The sequence below is a fragment of the Hemitrygon akajei genome, chromosome 7, assembly GCF_048418815.1.
Source record: "Hemitrygon akajei chromosome 7, sHemAka1.3, whole genome shotgun sequence".
Taxonomy (NCBI): Eukaryota; Metazoa; Chordata; class Chondrichthyes; order Myliobatiformes; family Dasyatidae; genus Hemitrygon; species Hemitrygon akajei.
The window spans coordinates 177191529-177212772 of record NC_133130.1 but is presented as its reverse complement, the minus strand read 5'-3'; the positions used below and the strand labels follow the sequence as shown (position 1 = coordinate 177212772).

Sequence of the window (21244 nt, the reverse complement as noted above, 5' to 3'; positions counted from 1 at the left end):
AATATTATTTCTTATACACAGGGCCACACTACCCCCTCTGCCTACTAACCTATCTTTCCGATACACCGTATATCCTTGGACTTTCAGCTCCCAATGGCAGCCAACCTTTAACCAAGTTTCAGAGATGGCCACAACGTCATATTTGCCAATCTGTAGCTGAATTTCAAATCGTCCATTTTATTCCTTATGCTGTGTGCATTCAGTCCAGTATGTGTTGCTTTCTTTTTTAAATGCACCATGCCTCTATTGCCCTGTAACTCATCCCACTGGCTGTGATTAAGCCTCATCTCCTGCCTGTTCCTTCTATAATCTATGTTGCACACTATCTTGGATTTATTCTTGTTTTCCCTTTCTTCAGCCCTATCACTCCAGTCCCCACCCCCTGCCAAATTAGTTGAAATGCTCCCTAACAGCTCTATTAAATGTGCCCACTATGATATTGGACCCCTTTGGGTTCAGGTGTAACCCGTCTTTTTTTGTACAGGTTGTACAAATGTGTTTGAGATGGATAATAAAACGAGCTGTGATGGAATGGTAGGGCAGAATCAATGGGCCAAATGGCCTAATTATGTTCCTATGTGTTATGGTCTAAAAATGGAGCACAACATTCAAACTAATTTCAACCCATCTCTGTAGACAGTGACAATTTAAGAGCACTTTCACCTGACTAAATCGACTTCAACCTCTCACTAAGAAGAGGGAACCTCTGCGGCATTTGGACAAATTTACAATGAAGCAGCTCGATGGCTCACCAGAAGTAGATGATGTTCCCATGCCTCCCACTGAAGGTGTAGGCGTACAGGATAATGTAGCAATCCCCTCCGTAGAACTGACCGTAGGTGCTTGGATCCACAAGGGCTTTGTCGCTGCCTTCAACGCGCCAGATCTGAAACGATTGTTCGTGATAGAGGCAAACCAAAACCGCACAGGTTCAACTTCCCCGTCCACACCAAAGATGTGTCAAAGGTTACAGGGAGAATGAGGTTGAAAAGGATTAATAATCAGCCACGATGGAATAGTGGAGAATTGATGGGCTGAATGGCCTAATTCTGCCAGCAATGGGTGGGCAAACCCATTGTTGGACACCAATGTCAGCATCCAAGACATGCTGTCCTCTCATATAATAGAGGCAAACCAAAACGACCCAGGTTCAACTTCCCCGTCCACACCAAAGGATTTAACTTGAGGATGTCACCACCCAGGGCATGACATCTTCCCATTGCTACCGCTGGGGAGAAGGCAAGGAGCCTGAAGATGCACAATTAATGTTTTAGGAACAGCTCCCTCCCCACAATCAGATTTCCAAAGGACCCACAAATACCACCTCTCTTCTTCCTTCGCACTGGATAGTAATTTTTGACTTGCACTGAACTGCTGCCACAAGACAACACTGTCCTCCCATTGAAATGGGAGTTCACTTCAGATGCAGTGATGGTAACTTACTCCACACGTTCCTGTCACAATGAGCCGTGATACGTAGCTTCCCTCCCCACTACATGGTTGTGCGAGTTTGTTAACTGCCCACTGACTTCCTCCCAGGTGTAGGCAATTGGCAAACTGATGGTCATATAAGAGAATAAATTATAGGCTACAGGGAAAAGTAGTGAGACTAATGGAATTGCTCTGCAGGGTGTTCAGCATGGACCAAAAAGCCACATCTTGTGTCAGAACAGTTGGTTATCTCATTTAGACCACAAGACATAGACGCAGATATAGTCCATTTAGCCCATCAAGTCTGATCCGCCATTCTGATTTATCATCCCTCTCTCTCAACCCCACCCTCCTGCCTTCTCCCTGTAACTTTTGACACCCTATCATCATCCACTTTAAGCATACCCAATGACTTGGCCTCCACAGCTATCTGGTGGCAATGAATTCCACAGATTTACCACCCTCTAGTTAAAGAAATGCCAGCTCATTGCTGTTTGTAAAGGGGCATGCTTCTATTCTGAAGTTGCATCCTCAGGAGGTGCAAATAATTATTAATTTTTTAAAAATTCTTCCATTAGTTAATTTCAGAGTGAGCCATCAGTAGGGTGTCCGGAGGCAGTCTCCCGATTCGCTACCCAAGGCCTAGTACCCAAGGCTTAGTTGCCTCCTGGTTTGTAGGGAGCAGGGTGATCAGTGCCTGGGAACTGCGCAGGATCAGAACCACCACAGAAACATCATCAGTGGGGGAAAAGCCGAGGGGTAGGGTTTAAATAAAGTGAAAAAAAAACGGGGGCTGAGAAAGTGCAGCCTGCCCAGAAAGTTCTCAGAACTCCAACATAATGGAGTCGGACACCTGCCCCCAAGCAAAAAAAATTTAAGAACTGCTGGAGGAACTCACAGGTAAGGCAGCATCTGGGAAAAGTGATGGGCAATCAACATGCAAGATCAAAACTGGGCAGTGGAGGGAAGTGATTTACCAAATTCCTCCAGCAATATTTTTGTTTTGCTTCAGAGTGTTTGCAGTCTGCTGTTGTCTCCATCTAACATAATTATTACCAACCCCCCACCCCCACCCCCAAGTTCCTCCAGGAATATCTATCTGCTTCCTACTTGTACTTCAGATAAGTTTGTCTCCAAACAGAGATCAAAGCTGTGGCTGGTGTCCTTACCGTTTTCTCCCCGGATCCATCGTCCACCATTCCATGCTGGGCAGCCATGGCGGGAGACTCATGCAAAGTAGTAGCATCAAAGGGCACCTTCTCGATCTTGGCGATCTGCCCGGAGATATAGCAGGTGCCCATTCCCTGTGTCTGATTCAAGTCAACCCAGTTCTTGAAGAACTGCTTGAAGAGTGGCGTCTCGCCGGACTCGGGCAGAATCTGAACCTGAGGAACAACACAGGCCCGTGTCCCATTAGAGATTAGTTTAGTTGGCCATTTGGATTACTAATTTAATTGGTTAAGCTCAACATTGTAGGACGCAGGGCCTGCTCCTGAACTATAATCCATGTTCTGCTTGTAGCACCGCACAGGATTGGAAAAAGCTGCACAGGGTTTCAAACTCGACCGGCTCCATTGTGGGCACTAGCCCATGTCCACCATTGAGGACCTCTTCAAAAGATGATGCCTCAAAAGAATGGCGGCATCCATCATTAAGGACCCCCATCACCCAGGACATGCCCTCTTCGCATTGCTACCATCGAGGATGACGTACAGGAGCCTGACGACACACGCTCGATGTTCTAGGAACAGTTTCTTCTCCTCTGCCATCAGATTTCTGAACAATTACCTACACTCAATACTCAGTATTTGTACTCTTGTTTTGCACTGCTTTTTTTATTTTTAATATACACATTCCTTACTGTAAAACTAAAGGTTTATGCATTGCACTGCCACGAAACAACAAATTTCACGACTGATTCTGTCTCGACCCAAGTTCTGAACGTGACACTCAGTGAGCAAAGCGTTCTTCCTCCCAACAGAAAACTTCACAGCCACAAATGAACAAAATCCTAATGATGAAGAAGTCTTTGCTGAATAAACTGTATTACAGGTTACTAACAAGTAACTGTCTGTTGCTCCCAAGTAAATATCGCTGCCTGTAAGGAGTTTGTACGTCCTCCCTCAGACCACATGGGTTTCCTCTGGGTGCTCTAGTTTCCTCCCACCGTACCGGTCAGTACGTTAATTGGTCATTGTAAATTGTCCGGTAATTAGGCTAGGGTTAATTGGGGATGGCTGGGCCATGTGGCTTGAATGGCCAGGAGAGCCTATTCCATGCTATATTTCAATTAAAGAAGTATATTTCTAGAAATAAATAAACAAATAAATATAAAACCCTTCCTTGCAGCGGCACAAATTCTCCCTAATAACATCTTTAAATGTAGAACATTACAACACAATACATGCCCTTGGGCCCACAATGTTGTGCCAACATTTTCAACCTACTCCAAGATCAATCTAACCCCTCCCTCCAACATAATCCTCCACTTTTCTATCATCCATGGGCCTTTATAAAAGTTTCTTAAGTCACCCTAATTTATCTGCCTCTACCACCATCCCTGGCAGCGCATTCCACACACCTCCCACTCTCTGTGCCCTCTGATAATAGGGCCCATACTTTCTTCCAATCACCTTAAATTCATGTCCTCTTATATTAGGCATTTTCCCCTTGGGGAAATGTCTCTGGCTATCCACTCATCATCTTTAGCAAATAACATTACGAAGTAGGTTTAGATCCCAGAAAGTCTAAGTCCCTGCCCACACTGAATGAAGTACCCCAATACATCTTACCTGGGTGTGTTTAGGATATCCCATTTTTGAAATAAATTCTTCTGCACCTTTCAAAGCAGCTTTGCGTTCTTCCGGATCAGCTTGTTTACCTTTTACAGTTGACGAGAGAAATAAGTGACATTGAGAATTTCTTGAACATCCTCCTTCTCTTTCTCCCATCAGACTTTCACTCTTTACATCTCACCAGGTCCCTCAACACCACCACTTTGGTCAAGAAAGCACAGCGTCCCCCATGTTAACCATTTTATTTAGAATATAAAGAGAAACACCTTCGAGAGTGTGTCCTGACCAGCTGCATCGCTGTCTGGTACGGGATTTGCAAGTCCCGGCAAAGGATTGTGAGGGTCATCGGGGTCTCTCTTCCACCCATTAGAGATATTTATCAGAGGCGCTGTGCGCACAGGGCCCTCAGCATCATCAACGGTCCCTCCCATCTTTCCAACAATCTCAATGACCCCCTGCCATCAGGCAGGAGATACTGTAGCATTAGAACAAAATCTGTTAGAATGGGAAGCAGCTTTTCACCCCACAAACCATAAGACTACTGAACTCCCTGCCAACACCTAGGCTTCATCACGTATGAAGCAACAGCAGCGTTATACTGTTTAACTTGTTACTACCCCTCAACCATTAGACTCTTGAACAAAAGGGGATAGCTACACTCATTTAAGGACTCTGTTATATGTTATTTCATGCTCGTTATTTATTGCTATTTATTTATATCTGCATTTGCACAGTTTACAGTTACTGTTCTATAGATTTGCTGATCGTGCCCGCAGAATAAGATTCTCAGGGTTGTAGGTGGTGACACTGATAATAAAAGTTTACTTTGAACTGAGTGTTGTATATGCACCTTGTTATTTGCTCATTTATTCGTGGTGATATTCCCAAGACCACAGCCTCAGAATGCAGGGACGTCCTTTTAGAACGGAGATGAGGAGGAATTTCTTCAGCCAGAGAGGGGTCAGGGCATGAAGGGATACGGGGAGAAAGCAGGAGATTTGGTCTGAAAGGGAAATGGACCAGGATGGAACAGATTCAATGTGCCAAATGGCCTAATTCTGCTTCTAAATCTCGTGGTCTTTACGTGCGAGTTACATGTACTGTGTTTTGCACCCGGACCCAGAGGAATGTAGTTTCGTTTGGTGGTAAGCGTGCATGTTTGAATGATAATAAACTGAACTTGAACTTCAGCGATCGGTGTGGAGGATAAACCTCTGAAATGCTGCGTTAAGGAGAACAGAATTTCCACATAGACACACAACTTCACAGGACAGTGATCACTACCGCCCTCAGTAGCGACCGGAGAATAAATCAACCCATTTCACTGACAAGTAGAGTGCTTCAAGTTAAAGTTTTAGACAGCTTTGTTTTGCCCTGCTGTCCAAGCTCATCTTCTCCCAACCCCTCACAAAAACACACCACCACAACACAAGCCGTCTAGAATGAAACATGTCCCAAATTTACAAGGACAGCCTGTTCACCCCAATATTCTACCCCACTCCTGTAGAAACGTCCTCCCAACCTGTGTCAGCACATCAATAAAGCAGCCATGCCTCGCTGCACACAGTAACTTCACACCAGTCATACTGGCCAGATTTGCTCCATCTACCAGCCAGCCATGAGTGTCCGAGATGGTGATGCACAGACAGCAGAAAGGATGCAGCTCAATGCAGCCCAGTTACTGGACAGAACTTCATCTCCTGCACAGGCCATGGCCACAAAGGCATTAAGCTGGAAGCTCCCATATTACACATTACAACTGGTCCAAGACTTGTTTTAAAGTACTTTTTATAAGATTTAGATTTGTACTTTTTAACAAACTCAGGTATTTTTCACACTGACTGGCAGAAAGCGGTAAAGCAGCTAAACTAACTATTTGTCACCTATAAAAACGCAAACACAAGGAAATCTGCAGATGCTGGAAATTCTTTCTCCCGAGGCCTCCCGTCCCATGATCCTCTCCCTTCTCCAGCTCTGTATCCCTTTTGCCAATCAACTTTACAGCTCTTGGCTTCATCCCTCCCCCTACTGTCTTCTCCTATCATTTCAGATCTCCCCTCCCCCTCTCAAATCTCTTACTATCTCTTCTTTCAGTTAGTCCTGATGAAGGGTCTCGGCCCGAAACATCGACTGTACTTCTTCCTATAGATGCTGCCTGGCCTGCTGCGTTCCACCAGCATTTTGTGTGTGTTGATTTATCACCTTTCTTACACCCCTTAGCATTAATTCCCTTCTTAGCATCATTTCTCAGTTCTATATTTAGTTTGCTTAGTACTTGCATGTTTGTACTCTAAAATAAACTGAAATCTTGGAATTCAGACTGCCTGCCAGTTTTTGACTCCCAGAAGAAGCTCAAGGGTCAGAAATTAAACAGAGATCCAACTGCAACTGTTCTACGGTCAATATTAAACTGCTCAGCCAATGTACATAAAACTCCGAGAATCTGTCACTCTCCAGACTTCACCAGACTGGCAGATTTTTCCCACACTATTTGATATCATTCTGAACTTAATTTTTATGATAATAAATTAACCGAGCAATTGAATACGACACAACTTACGTGAGGAATTTACCCTGCAAGATCCAATTTTTCTCCCAGAATTGGAATCCAGAAAGAACAGCAGACAGAGGACAATTTGATGCACATTCCCTAAAATATGTTTGGAAAAAAACCTTCACACCCACAATTAACTTCCCAGCATTAGTTGTGGAACTGGTTCTAACCTTTCCACACAAAGATCATCCCATTCGATCCATTGTCCAGGATGAAACTGTCCTCAGATTGCAACATGTCCTGTCTGAATGGGTTTTCTGCAGACACTAGGGAAATATTGACCTCTCCTGAGGCATTCGAAACCTGAACGAGAGAAGCCCAAAAAATATTTGGTCAGTATCTGTCAAGGACTGCACTCCAGAGAAAGGGAAAGTTAGTTTTATGATGCAGCCTTGCTCCCTCTTTACAGGCCAAGTGAGAACAACTTCAGGTTGGAAGAAACTCTACAGAGACCATGAAAATGTTTCACGGTGGCAATGGTACACATTCCTAGCATAGCAATCAGAGAGTTGGAAAGCAGGAGGAATGAGGTTCCAGCGGTTCCATGCTGTCTTCTGTCCTACAACTGTGAAGGGAGCCCACCATAGGAGCAAATGGCTTCACATGCATGATCACCTGAACGCCATTCGCTCACACCAGAGGGATGGCGGGATACAAAAGCCGTAGGGCTGAAATTTAAAAAGGGATGTAGAAGTGTTTCAAAGGATGAACAGCTCTGATGGGTGCAGAGTTGCCCATGTCCCCCCCCCCCCCCCACCCCCGGGAGATTCGCAAACCGTTACTCTTGCTATGCTGCTAATGAGAGAGAAAGAGATGTAAGGGAAAACATGCTGGAACTGGAACATCTGCTACTGATAAGAGAGAGAGAGGAGAGGCCATTGATTTACTGTTATGTCTTCTGCAAAGGTTGTTTGTCTTCGGCTATTCTGTTCATTAAAATTCCTCCGTGGACAGCCGGAGTGGGCTGGTTTGATGGGCTAAGCCATTCAAAACTGATTGACACCTGAGACCCCGTGAGTGGGGATAAAAGTGAGGTCTGGGGAGACAGACACCCCTCAGACACACCAGGAGGCACACTAGAGAGCACTGCTTGAGTGTTGGAACCCACGAGAAGGTGTGGGGCATCGGGGACCAAACAAAGGATCGGTCAGTTTAACTCACAGTGTTATAGCAGGGCCGGTGGGGGCTTGTGTGTGTGTCTGCCCTTGCCTGGGTGACGAGTCCACCACAGAAGAACGATCTAGCTGAAGGACAGAGGGGTCATACCTGAATGGCCACAACAACACATCGACGGATCAAGAACGTAAAGGAAGGTTTGACGGGCTGTCACTGTTTGCTCTCTCTCTCTCTCTCTCTCTCTCTCTCTCTCTCTCCCCAACAATTACAACACAGCGACCAACAACTACCTCAGCCCGTATGAACTGATCTGAACTTTATACTTATAAATGACAATTTATTATCCCCTAGACAACGACAGAGCTTGTTTATTATTGCTTATTATTATACCCACATTTTCAGATTATTGCTAACTTGTATTATCTATTGATTTGAGAGTTAGGGGGCAAAAGTTTAAGGGAAACACGAGGGGGTATTTCTTTACTCAGAGAGTGATAGCTTCCTGTAGAAGTAGTAGAGGCCAGTTCAATTGATAGATAGATAGATAGATAGATAGATAGATACTTTATTCATCCCCATGGGGAAATTCAACTTTTTTCCAATGTCCCATACACTTGTTGTAGCAAAACTGATTACATACAATACTTAACTCAGTAAAAAAAAATATGATATGCATCTAAATCACTATCTCAAAAAGCATTAATAATAGCTTTTAAAAAGTTCTTAAGTCCTGGCGGTAGAATTGTAAAGCCTAATGGCATTGGGGAGTATTGACCTCTTCATCCTGTCTGAGGAGCATTGCATCGATAGTAACCTGTCGCTGAAACTGCTTCTCTGTCTCTGGATGGTATATGGACAGGAAAGGAATGGAGGGTTATGGGCTGAGTGCGGGTAGGTGGGACTAGGTGAGATTAAGAGTTTGGCACGGACTAGGAGGGCCGAGATGGCCTGTTTCCGTGCTGTGATTGTTATATGGTTATATATATGATTATATGGTTATATATTTGTATTATTGGTATTGTTTTGTATATTTTACTAATAAACACTTTTGAAATAGTACCACCAGACTCCAATAGATTCTTCTATCTTTGCTGGTTAGACACCCAGTTACGGGGTACGTAACAGAAGCAAATCAAACATCAATGCTGGTAGAGTTAATTAGCTGGTCTAGTTAGTGATCAGAGCTGGGAAGATCCAAGTAAACTCATATGAGCACCTCGCTCGGCAGCAGAGTCTAGCACAAGCAAACCTTTCCAATTAGGCATCTGTCTAATGTCAAAACCCCATCCACTCCGCCCAAGATCAACTTTCACATACCAGTGCACAGCATGACAAAATGTTCTTCATGATCAATGTGACAGAAATGGTTTAACCGCATTGTAGTGGTTGGGACACAAAATATCTATTATAAACAGTCTGATCGAAATGATTAAACTCAGAGATTCTAAGACTTTTTTATGACATGGACCAATATCATTAAGCAAAGGGTCAGTGGATGCCACGTTGGAAACCCCTGGTTTAACGGCATTGCAATGGTTGGGAAATTCTGTTACTACTGGCAACAGTATTACAGAAGAATGTGAGGTCACTGCACAGAGTTGTTTGTTGTGGCCCCCCTCTCACTGTGAAACGGAGACACCTCTTTCTCCTTTATTAGGGAGACAGAGAGCCTGTGATACATTGAATACCGGGTGAACGATAAGTCTTTGGGTACTGCAAGTCTGTGTCTTTGCTCACGCTCGGTGTCGGGTGCCGATGCTGTTTTGCCGGTGACGGGAGGGGGATTATTGCTCACTGCCGCTTATGCGCAGGAAGGAGGGGAGCTGGGGGGGGGGACCGGGGTTCTAACATTTAACTGTCGTTCATTCTTTGGGAGCACTCCTCTGTCTTTGTGGATGTTTTGCGAAGAAAAAGCATTTCAGGATGTATATTGTATACATTTCTCTGACATTAAATGTATCTTTGAAACCTTTGATTGTCTATATAAAACCTAGAGCACAGGCAATTAAGTGAGAAGATCCAGGCAAAGATCTCTAAATTGCCATGGAGCTCAGAGAGTCTGAATGCCTAGACACTTGCCAAGAGTAAACAGTCTTGTCTAATGGGTGCTCCAGACTCCCAATACCAGGCTGGACAGATCACCTTGACCTTGGGTGTCCCAACCCCAGAGGAATGTTTGAGACAAGGCGGTTCACATTTCACAGGGGTGATGTACACAGACGCATTTGTTTATCCCATTTCCAACTATCTTTAAGCCTCTCAAAGAATTGTGCATCACACCTTGTACAATTTAGCCAGTTTTCTGTTGGATACATCAGCCGTAATGTCATCATCCACGCATTCGGGCAGATCTGGCTTTGGTCCAAGAACCTTAAAAATAAAACAGAATGGAATTGGTGGTCATGAACCGGAGACACATGAAACTAGAAGAACCAATGTTAAAACACAATGCTCATGCCTCTTCATCTCGCATCTTTCCACCAACACAGATATAACGACATGATTTACCAATATCTTTCACCCTGAGGTCTCCACTCTCTGTTCCATAGGGCCCAGCCTTCCACTGAATGAAGATTCATCCAACCTGGGCCCTGTCTGTGGCACAGTTAATAGAGCCACAGCCTCATTGCATCAGAGCCCCTGGTTCAATCCCAGCCTTGGGCAATGTCTACATGGAGTTTGTGGGTTCCTTCTCACATTTCAAAGATGTATGTGCCATTAATTAAATGCATGTAGGAGAGTGTAAATTGCAACTCTCCTCAGATTGGTGGAAACATCGGAGTCGGACCAGTGCAGGATCAGTGTAAAATGGAGGATGGTCAGTGTGGATTTGATGGGCCGAAGGATCTGATTTGTTGCTATGTCTTATTAATATAGAAAAGTTCAAACGGGCACAGCTTAAATGCCTTCTTTAAATTTGTTGATGATACAACCATTGTTGACAGAATCTCAAATGGTGACATGAGGGCATACAAGAGTGAGATATACCAGCTAGTTGAGTGGTGTGGCAGCAACAACTTTGCACTCGATATCAATAAGATCGAAGAGATGATTACGCACGTCAGAAAGGGTAAGATGAGGGAACAGATGCCAGGCCTCAGAGGGATCAGAAGTGAAGATAGTGAGCAATTTCAAGTTCCTGGGTGTTAATATCTCTGAGGACCCTATCCTGGTCCCAACAGATTGATGCAGCTACAATGAAAGGAAGACAGCAGCTATATTTCATTAGAAGTTTGAAAAGTTTTGGTATCTCATCTAAAAGACTCAAATTTCTACAAAGGTACCGTAGAGAGCATTCTGACTGGCTGCATCATCGGTTGGAATGGGGAGAGGAGTGCTACTGCACAGGATCAAAGTAAGCTGCAGAAAGTTGTAAAATCAGTCAGCTCCATCATGGGTACTAGCCTCCATAGTATCCAAGACATCTTCAAGGAGCAGTGCGTCCAAAAGGCAGTGTCCAACACTTAGGACCCCCATCACCCAGGACATGTCCTCTCCTCATTGTTACCGTCAATAAGGAGGTACAGAAGCCCGAAGACACACACTCAGCAATTCAGGAACAGCTTCTTCCCTTCTGCCATCTGATTTCTGAATGGACATTGAACCCATGAACACAACCTCACTACTTTTTATTTCTGCTTTTACACTACTATTAACTATTTAATTTCCGTATAAACTTTCTAAAATCCAGTTTTTCCTATATTATGTATGAACTGCTGCCACAAAGTTAACAAATTTCACAACATTTGCCGATGATATTAAACCTGATTCTGATACATGGTAGTGGTTAGCACGATTGCTTTACAGCACTAGCAATCGGCAATTAGGGTTCAATTCCCATCACTGTCCGTAAGAGGTTTCTACGTTCTCCCTGTGACCACGTGGGTTTCCTCCAGGTGCTCCAGTTTCCTCCCACAGTCCACTGACGTACAAATTAGGATTAGTTCAATTGTGGCATGCTGCGTTAGCACCAGAAAGGTGGTGACACTCGCGGGCTGCCCCCAGAACATCCTCGACACAAGCGACATTTCACTGTATGCTTCAATGGTCCAATGCACACGTGACAAATAGGGTCGCCTTTTTACCTGAAAAATCTGTGACTACCCCCTCCATCAGTCAGCCGGCTATGGTGACACCTGCTGGCACTTCAGCAAACTACAACCACACAGGGAAAAAAAAATCATTTTACAATAGTACACAAGGTCTTTCATACGTCAGAGCCCGATACTCACCTCGATCAACCTTTCTGACTCCTTGCCTTCCTCTATCACCCTCACACGGGCACGGCCGCTCCTCTCATTGTCACGAATACCCTTGGCGATGTATGTGGCCTTCAGACGTTCAAACCTACTGCACTTGGAGCCACACCACTGCAAGACTTCCTGAAACGTAAAGGAAATATATTACAAAGTAGCAAGAATCAATGTAACACATTATCCCCCATAGAGCCAATTATATTTTACATGTCACTACACCATCTTTGCTCACGGAGTGCTCGGCTTTCCAAAGGATGACGCGTAGAATTGCGTGCGTTTGATTAGGGAGAGAAATTGTCAAATGAGGACCGGGAAGATGAAAGCCCGTTCTTCACATCCAGCATTATTCCTGCCATCGGATCCTGCTCAAAGCCTTTCATTACCTTCCAGGACATGGGTGTCACTGACAAGGCCGTGTTGATTTCCCAATTCCACCTACACCAAGGGGCCTCAGAAATGGCTTTTTCTTCTATTAATTTGACAGATTAGTCAGAACATTTTGTACTTTGGGAGAAAATCTTTTGCTCAGTGCATGTTCTAAGTAGTAGACCATCACCCATCTCAGCTGATTTCTCAAGGACCATGCCATCGCACCACCAGCAAGTTTATTGTTCAGATTGCATTCTTTCTTGTAAAAATTACAGCACCAGCGATCAGGGTTCAATCCCCAGCGCCGCCACTGTAAGGAGTTCACACATTCTCTCCGTGATTGCCTGGGTTTCCTCCAGGTGCTCTGGTTTCCTCCCACATTCCAAAGATGTACAAGTTCGGGCAAGTAAGTTGTAGGCATGCCACGTTGGCACCGGAAACAAGGCGACACTCACAGGCTACCCTCCTCCCCAGCACATCCTCGGACTGTGTCGGCCACACAGACGCAAATGCCACACGACAGGGCATTTGGGCTCTGGGCCAGATTGAAACGCTCGGGGTCACGGGAGAGCGATGGGCCAGTTCAGCCCGCTGCTCCGCGGAGCTGGCTCGACTCTGCACTGGACTGAGAATGTGACCTGCCACTGGCGGACTTCAGGGTCGGCTGCAGTGATGTCTGGCGTTGCGAACTCCCGTTCCGACTGCTGTTTGTCAGCTTTTATTGTTGGCATGACTTGTTCTTTTTTTCTCTCTGCACACTGTCAGTCTTCTTTTGTTTTTATTGGGTTCCATGTTTCGTGGCCGCCCATGTGCAGAGGAATCTCAGGGCTGTATAAAGTATACATACTTTGAACTTTATGTTTTGTTGTACATGTGACAAATACAGCTAACCCTTAAATCGCTTTTGCTGGGAATTCTGCTTATCCGATGCTGCTGGAAGCAAGTTTTCCATTTCATTTGTGCACTTGACGATAAACTTGACTTTGACAGTTTGGAGTGGATTTTCGGATTGGCTCCAGTAACAAATGTTTAGTCCCACAGAACCATCATTAACAATGGAAATTCAGGTGAGCGCAGACAACAGAAGTGACCACATTGGTGTTGATCCCGAGCCGGTGCTGTTCCCTGCTATATATACACACCTCAGCGGCCACTTTATCAGGTCATTAATGCAAGTATCCAATCAGCCAATCACGTGGCAACAACTCAATGCATTAAAACATGCAGACATGGTCAAGAGATTCAGTTGTTGTTCAGACCAAACATCAGAATTGGGAAGAAGTGTGGTCTAAGTGACTTTAACTGTGGAATGATTGATGGTGTCAGATGGGGTGGTTGGAGTATCTCAGGAACTGCTGATCTCCTGGGATTTTCATACTCTGGAGATGAGAGAGAATGGCGTGAAAAAGCAAAGGAAAAAAATCATCCAGTGTGCAGCAGTTCTGTATGCAAAAAAAAAAGCCTTATTAATGCAAGAGGTCAGAGGAGAAAGGTCAACTGGTTCAAGCAGCCAGGAAGGCAGCAGTAACTCAAATAACCATGTGATACAACAGTGGCATGCAGAAGAGCTACAGTGATGGGCTACAGCAGCAGAAGACCAGAAACATACACTCAATGGCCACCTTATTTTATACAGGAAGTACCTAATAAAGAAGCCACAGTGTTTTACAACTGTGTTACACTTGGTTTAATTAGGAGCACCAATAGCAACTACTGCTGGAGAGTACATTTAAGTGAGGATTTGGCAACTTCCCTTTGAGGTTCAGTGACTTCTTTAACACTGATACAGCAGAGGACATTAAGCATGCAGAGTCCTGACTGGTACGGACCCTTTTCACAACTTGGCTATCATACAGGATATGATATTCTGCAGGAGGTGACAGACGCCTGGTCTGGGGATGCCTGTCAGTTGCACGGGCTCAGACAGCAGAGGAGATCACTTTCAACAAGACCAAGGCACCAGCGTCAAACAATCCAACAAGCAGCAATCCGGAGACAGCTGCCGTGGCCTGGATTCACTTGGAGGCCTCCCCGAGAGGGCAGGTGACGAGGTGGGAAGTTAAAACAAAATCCACTGGCACCAACATTATAACTCAATCGTTCAGCAATCATGGCTTTAAAAGTTAGATTCCTGAACCATTTAGAAATGAGAAGATTGGCATTCATTGGCAAAAATCAGGAAATGTTTCTCCTCTTCCCCAAACCCACTGTCCAATTAACGTTACAGCTGTTATCAGGAATGAATCAGTTATTTTGGAAACTATTTCAGACATTTAAGGAATTTGACTGTGCTTGTTAACAAGCGATTGCAGCCTGTGTGTTTTAAAGGAATGGAAATGCCACAGAACTCAGAGCAAGAGAACTTCCAGCTGCTACTAGCATACATCTAAATAACCATTCACTCCCAGTGTTACATCTACCTTCCAAGGAGATTGGGCGAGGTTGGCAGGTTAGAAGGCATCATTTGTCTCCCACCCAAAATGTCAAACTGGGATCTTCACCAAGTGGCAGAACCTTCAGCTGGAGACAACGCTCCTGGGGAATGTTGCTTCAAGTGCAGGAGTGGATCAGAGCAAGACACGTGGATATTAAAAAGAATGGAGGGCTAGGTGGAAGGAAAGGGCTGGGCTGATCTTAGCATAGGTTCATATGTCAGCACAACATAGCGTGCTTTTTTTTTTACAAGAATACTTTTATTACAAATTCCGACCGTGACACTAATGTACAATCAAACAACAGACCAGACAAATCATAACTAATATACATTAAACTAACACATTCCCATTCTCATCAAGGAAGGCATTTAACCCCGATGATGCCCAACGGTCTCAAAACACTTCCATGTTACCCCGCGGATGCAACTTGTTCCTTTTCCGTATGTATGTACCCTTCAGAACATTGACAGGTGGTCAGAACCCTTTACGGCCCATCTCCAGGACACACGGATAGCTGTTTTACCCAGCCTAGGAGTAGGTTAACAAGGACGTCCTCCTCTCTCCCACCCCTTTCCTTATTGGATGACCAAGGATGAAGAAGATGGGGCTAAAATGCGGCCAGAAAGCGAGAAGTAGCCTCCTCAGATGGGCAAGTAGTAAATGCAGCCTTATACACTCCATGTACATACAGGACACGGTCTCTTCCAGCCCACAGAAGCGACAGGCGGCTGGGAATTCAGTGTAGAAATGGAAAAACTGCTCTACGCAACACACTCCACCCAGCTCTCCAACATGCAAGGGGAGGCCACCCTCATAAAAGGGCCTTGTGCGCTGTGCTCGAACACGAGTTCTTGCACCTAATGTGTTGCCTCGGTTACCACGGAAATACAAGGGGTAGACACCATACCCGCTCTGCCATTCAGTAAGGTGGTGACTTTTTACAAAAATCTCAGCCCCACTTTCCTGGGGTTTTGCTGTTGTTACTCTGTTGAACATTGTGGGCACGCTATGTTAGCAGTGGGAGGTGTGGCACCTTCTGCCCTCTGCACACCCCTGGGTTGTGTTGAACGTTAATGCAACTGCACCATTTGATGTACTGTACATGCGATAAATAAATTAATCTGAACCTGAAGAGATAGTTAAAAAGGCCGCATAAAAAAATGCAAGTTTAAGTTAGACAGGTGAAGAGGATTCCTTGGAAACAGACACGGATTGAATGGACTTGGAATCGGTTCCCTTTCACGGCCCAGTTGCCGAATACAAACGCCTACTGTGATGTCTGCTCAGATTTCTCGGCTTGGCTGCCAAACAATTGCCCAGTAACCTGTCAGAGCGGTTTGACTCACATCTCCCAGGTCAATGATGAAGCAATCTCCGGAGTTGAAGGACTCCCAAGACAAGGTGACCTCCGTCGCTCGCACGACCCGGCGACCCTTCAGATGGAGACATCGCTGCACCGTCACCTCGTTGGGCACCACGTGGGAGAAACCAGATGCGACTCCACCAGCCTGCAGGGGTTAGACGTGCAGAGAGAGTCAAGAAATCAAAAGTGATGGGTACGGTAGAATGTCAAAAACCCTGAACATCTTTTAATGGCACAGTACAGGCCCTTCGGCCCACGATATTGCACCAACCTCTTAACCTACTCGAAGACCAATCTAACCCTTCTCCTACCTAGCCCTCCATTTTTTTAAGCACACATATGCCTGTCTAAGATACAACTGGGGCATTCACCACCCCTGGCAGGGTGTTCATGCACTTACTACTAAGTAAAAGCTGACCAAAAGACCAGAAGACATAGGAGCAGATCAAGACTTAGCTCTGACATCACCTCTATACTTTTCTCCAATCACTTTAAAATTAAGTCCTCCTCCACCACCCCCCCAGCCCTCGTAGAAGCCATTTCCGCCTTAGGAAAATGTCTCTGGCCATCCATTGTCTCTGCCTCTCATCACCCTGACGTCTCTATCAAGTCACTTCTCGTCCTTCTTCACTGCAGAGAGAAAAACCCAAGCATGCTCAACCTATTCTCAATCTCCATTTAACAGATCAAGGCATCATCTTACACAGGTATCATCACATATCACATTGACTAGCCATCACTGAGCAAATGTTACTATAATACATTATATCTCACAAAACCCTCAAACTCTAAAGAAATAATTTAATTTCTTTAAAGAAATACCCCACAATTCTCTTCAGGTACAGACTGAAGTTTCAGGAAAAGCACCCAGCCATTGGCCAAAAGGCCTAATGCTGTCAGGGCCTGCTCCCTTTAAGGGGTTAGGGCTGCTGGCAAGATACTCCTGACTGGGGAAACTAGCAGACAAGGTATCCTTCTTGTTTGAGACACTTTAGATTCCCTCATTTTTGAGCCTCAGGTCCCCATTATCTTGACACTATTGGGAAGGGGAATTGGACAGACAATCCAGGTTGGAAGTCACTGGGGTAAACAAATTCTAGTGGGATAGCACATTCCCCAGTAATTTCTAAACATACATGCGCTCAGTGGGGCAGGTCACGCCATGTGCAGCTGCCAATCCGGTTTTCATTCCTTGGAATAGGATCCTCTGCTCCTCACAGTTGGAAAGATCATCCACATTTTCAAAAGAACACTATCCCCAAGCCCAAACATTCAGCTTGGCTTATGAAGCTCTTTTCAGAACCTGCCACCTTTACGTTGAGCAGCACACCCCTGAAGTATTAAAATGTTTACCTACTCTAAAAATCTGGCTTAAAATCTATGTTCAAAGTAAAATTATCAAAGCATGTACATGTTACCTTGAGATTCGTTTTCTTGCTCCCTTCAAGTACGCGGCAACATGAAACTACTAGACCATGAAACCACGGGATTATACTTTAGCACATCTACAAGGAGCACTGACACAAGAAAGCAGCATCCTTCACCAAGGAAGGCCCCCACCATCCTGGCTACGCTCTCCTCCCCTGCTCCCTCTAAGCTGTGTGGATGCACGCTCATGAAGTAACTGAAATGCTCCCACCCACATAGCCCTTGTTGCCAAGCAGGTGGAATTTTCTTTTATATAACGTTAATGTTAAAATAAGATGGCTATCGAGGCATTTTGGCGTTACTGTTTTAATGAGGAATTATGAAGTTCTGATTCAGTATTGCAAAGAGTAATTTAATGAATTCAATCAGCAACTACTGTCTAAATATTTTGACCAATTTACAATATCGTGTAGCATCAACTATCCTTAAGATCTGGCATCTCTTCGTAAATTCCTTCAGAAAAGCTGTTTGAACACTGCAGTACGCAAAAGCAAAAATTAACAAGTTACAGTCATAGAATCTTGACAATACCATTTGTTGGAATGACAAACTGACAGATCTGCTTGCATCTACAAGTTCTGACACTGATACTGCACCTATTAGTTTATTCATTCAAGGTGTGTGTGATCACTTGGATGATAGAATTCCTGACAACGAGTTAAGAGAATGGTAAGCTTTTGACCCTGTTGCTATTGCAAATACAACCAATTTTGAATTTGGAATAGAGCATGTTGTATAATTAACAAAAATAAAAGCACAACTACTATTACAAACTACGACAAAAGTGCTCCCTCAAAAACATTGCAGAAATACGGTGATTTCAAATTTGTCATTTCTGATAAATTTAAGACTGTTTCAATTAAGATGCTCACTAATATGCTGAACTATGAGCTTAGAAATAAAGAATTTGAGGAACCGTCATTTCTTGCTGACATCATTGGAACATTCCAAGCTTCTAGTGCTGACTGTGAATGTGGATTTGGTCTTATGAATTCAATCAAATGTAAAGCCAGCCACAGTCTAGAAATGGACTGTTTGGATGATCTAATGAGGATTAAGATGTATTTTTCATCTGGATGCTAAATTAATCTGGACAGTGTTTATAGACAATGGATTTGTAATAAAGACAAATGAGAAAAAGGTTACAAAACGTGAAAGATTTTCTTTGTTGTATTGTATTTCATTATACCAATTAATAAAAAGTACGTGATCTTTCAATTTTCATTCCAAATATTCCTAGTTTGCATATTATTTTTACAAAAGACATACATAGCACATGTGGTGAACTACATATACCTGTCTGGACATGCCCCCCCACCCCCGCTGACTGCTCCTGTGGCTCCTCCCACAGACCTTAACTCAACTCACGTCTCCGAGAGTTATTGATGGTGCATCAGCACAGTTTTCAGGCTTTGTAAACATACTCTGCTCCGAACGATGGTTGGTCCGTGCAGCTGTAAAATAAATACTTAAAGGGAACGGTGTTCGAATCTCACCATTTCAGGTCAAAACTGTCACGATCCAGGTCATGCTCTCTTCTCACTATTGCCATTGGGACGGTGGTACAGGAACCTCAGGACTCAGGAACAGTCATTAACCTTTAACCATCAGGCTCCTGAGACGCCCTTGGATAACTTCACTCACCTCAACACCGAACACAACCTATGGACTCCCTTACAAAGATTCTACAGCTGCTGGTCTCAGTGTTATTTACTGTTATTTGCATTTGCACACTGGTTGCTTGTCAGTCTGTATCATTTTTCTTCGATTCTATTCCCCTTCTTTATTCTTCGTGTTTGTTTTGCTGCTGCATGTTGTGTTCTGTAATGTTCTGCCAGGCATCGTGAGTGAGCTATGTTGCTACACCATGAAGAAAAAAAACACTCCAAGCAACTCTGTGAACAGGTTATTAAACAGTACAAGCCGGGAAATGGATACAAGAAAATTTCTAAGTCAGTGAATATCCCTTGGAGTGCAGTTAAGTCAAATAAGAAATGGAAAGAATATGGCACAGCTGCAAATCTGCCCAGAGCAGGCCAGCCGCAAGAACTGAGTGACTGTACAAGAAGGGTTCTAGTGAGGGAGACCAGCAAGAGCCCTCTGACAACTCTGGAGGAGTTACAAGCTTCATTGTTTGAGGTGGGAGAGACTGTGTTCAACAACTATTGCCCCGGTTGCTTCACCAGTTGCAGCTTTATGGGAGAGTGGCAAAGAGAAAGCCACTGTCGGAAAAAAAACCTCACATGGAATCTCAGCAAGAGTTTGCTGGAGGCGTGTGGGAGACTCTGGAGTCAGCTGGAAGAAGGTTCTATGGTTTGATGAAACCAAAATTGAGTTTTTTGGCCATCAGACTAACCGCTATGTTTGGCATAAGCCAAACACCACATGCCAACAAAAACGCACCATTTCTACCGTGAAGCACAGCAGTGGCTGCATCATGCTGTGGGGATGCTTCACTGCAGCAGGCTCTGGAAGGCTTCTGAAGGTAGAGAGTAAAATGTATGCAGCAAAATATAGAGAAATCCTGGAGGAAAACCTGATGCAGTCTGCAAGAGAACTGTGACTTGGGAGAAGATTTGTTTTCCAGCAAGACAATGAATCCAAGCATAAAGCCAAAGCTACACAGGAATGGCTTAAAAACAAAGTTAATGTCCTGGAGTGGCCAAGTCAGAGTCCAGACCTCAATCCAGTTGAGAACTTGTGGCTGAACTTGAAAAGGTCTGTTCACTCATGACCCCCACGCAATCTGACAGCCTGAGCAGTTTTGTAAAGGAGAATGGGGAAAAATTGCAGTGTCCAGATATGCAAAGCTGATGGAAACCCCTATCCACACAGACTCAAGGCTGTAATTGCTGCCAAAGGTGCATCTACTAAATACTGACTAGAAGGGAAGGGGTGAATACTTGTGCAATCAATTATTTTGTGTTTTAATAGATATTTAATTTAGATCACTTTGTAAAGATCTGTTTCCACTTTGATACAAAAAAGTCTTTTTTTTTCTGTTGATCAGTGTCAAAAAAAGCCAAATTAAATCCACTGTGATTCAATGTTGTAAAACAATGAAACATGAAAACTTCCAAGTTGGGGGGGGGGGGGGGGGGAATACTTTTGATAGGCACTATACCTTCATTTCACCCTTGAAGACTTGCCTCAGACTGCTGAGTTACCTAATTTCTGAATGGACTGTGAATCCATTAACACTACCTCATTACTTTTTGTATTTCTATTTTTTTGCACTACTTATTTAACTATTAAATATATGCTTACTGTAATTCACAGGTATTTTTTTCTCCATATGTAGTGTATTGTATTGCTGCTGCAAAGTTAACAAATTTCACGACACACGTCAGAGATACTAAACCTGTTCGGGATTCCTGATCTTAGCAGCTGGTACTGCTGAGCATTGCTCTAACCTGGACTCCCCTACTGGTCAGCATGTATGTGTTGGGCCAAATGGCCTGCTTTTATACTATACAACTACATCTTCAGAAAACAGC

The 21244-nt window shown here is 44.2% G+C and overlaps 1 protein-coding gene across 3 annotated transcripts in view; it reads right to left on the bottom strand.

Moving 5' to 3' along the window:
- Window positions 1-21244, bottom strand: part of LOC140731208 (gelsolin-like) — an 87785-nt gene that overhangs the window by 31570 nt on the left and 34971 nt on the right. For all 3 annotated transcript variants that reach the window (XM_073052679.1, XM_073052681.1, XM_073052680.1), the window contains exons 4-10: window positions 16303-16464; window positions 12129-12278; window positions 10177-10266; window positions 6951-7083; window positions 4224-4312; window positions 2601-2816; window positions 753-886 (exon numbers count right to left, since the gene is read on the bottom strand). In XM_073052679.1, the coding sequence (XP_072908780.1) occupies window positions 753-886; window positions 2601-2816; window positions 4224-4312; window positions 6951-7083; window positions 10177-10266; window positions 12129-12278; window positions 16303-16464 (974 nt within the window). The remainder of the gene's footprint in view (window positions 1-752; window positions 887-2600; window positions 2817-4223; window positions 4313-6950; window positions 7084-10176; window positions 10267-12128; window positions 12279-16302; window positions 16465-21244) is intronic.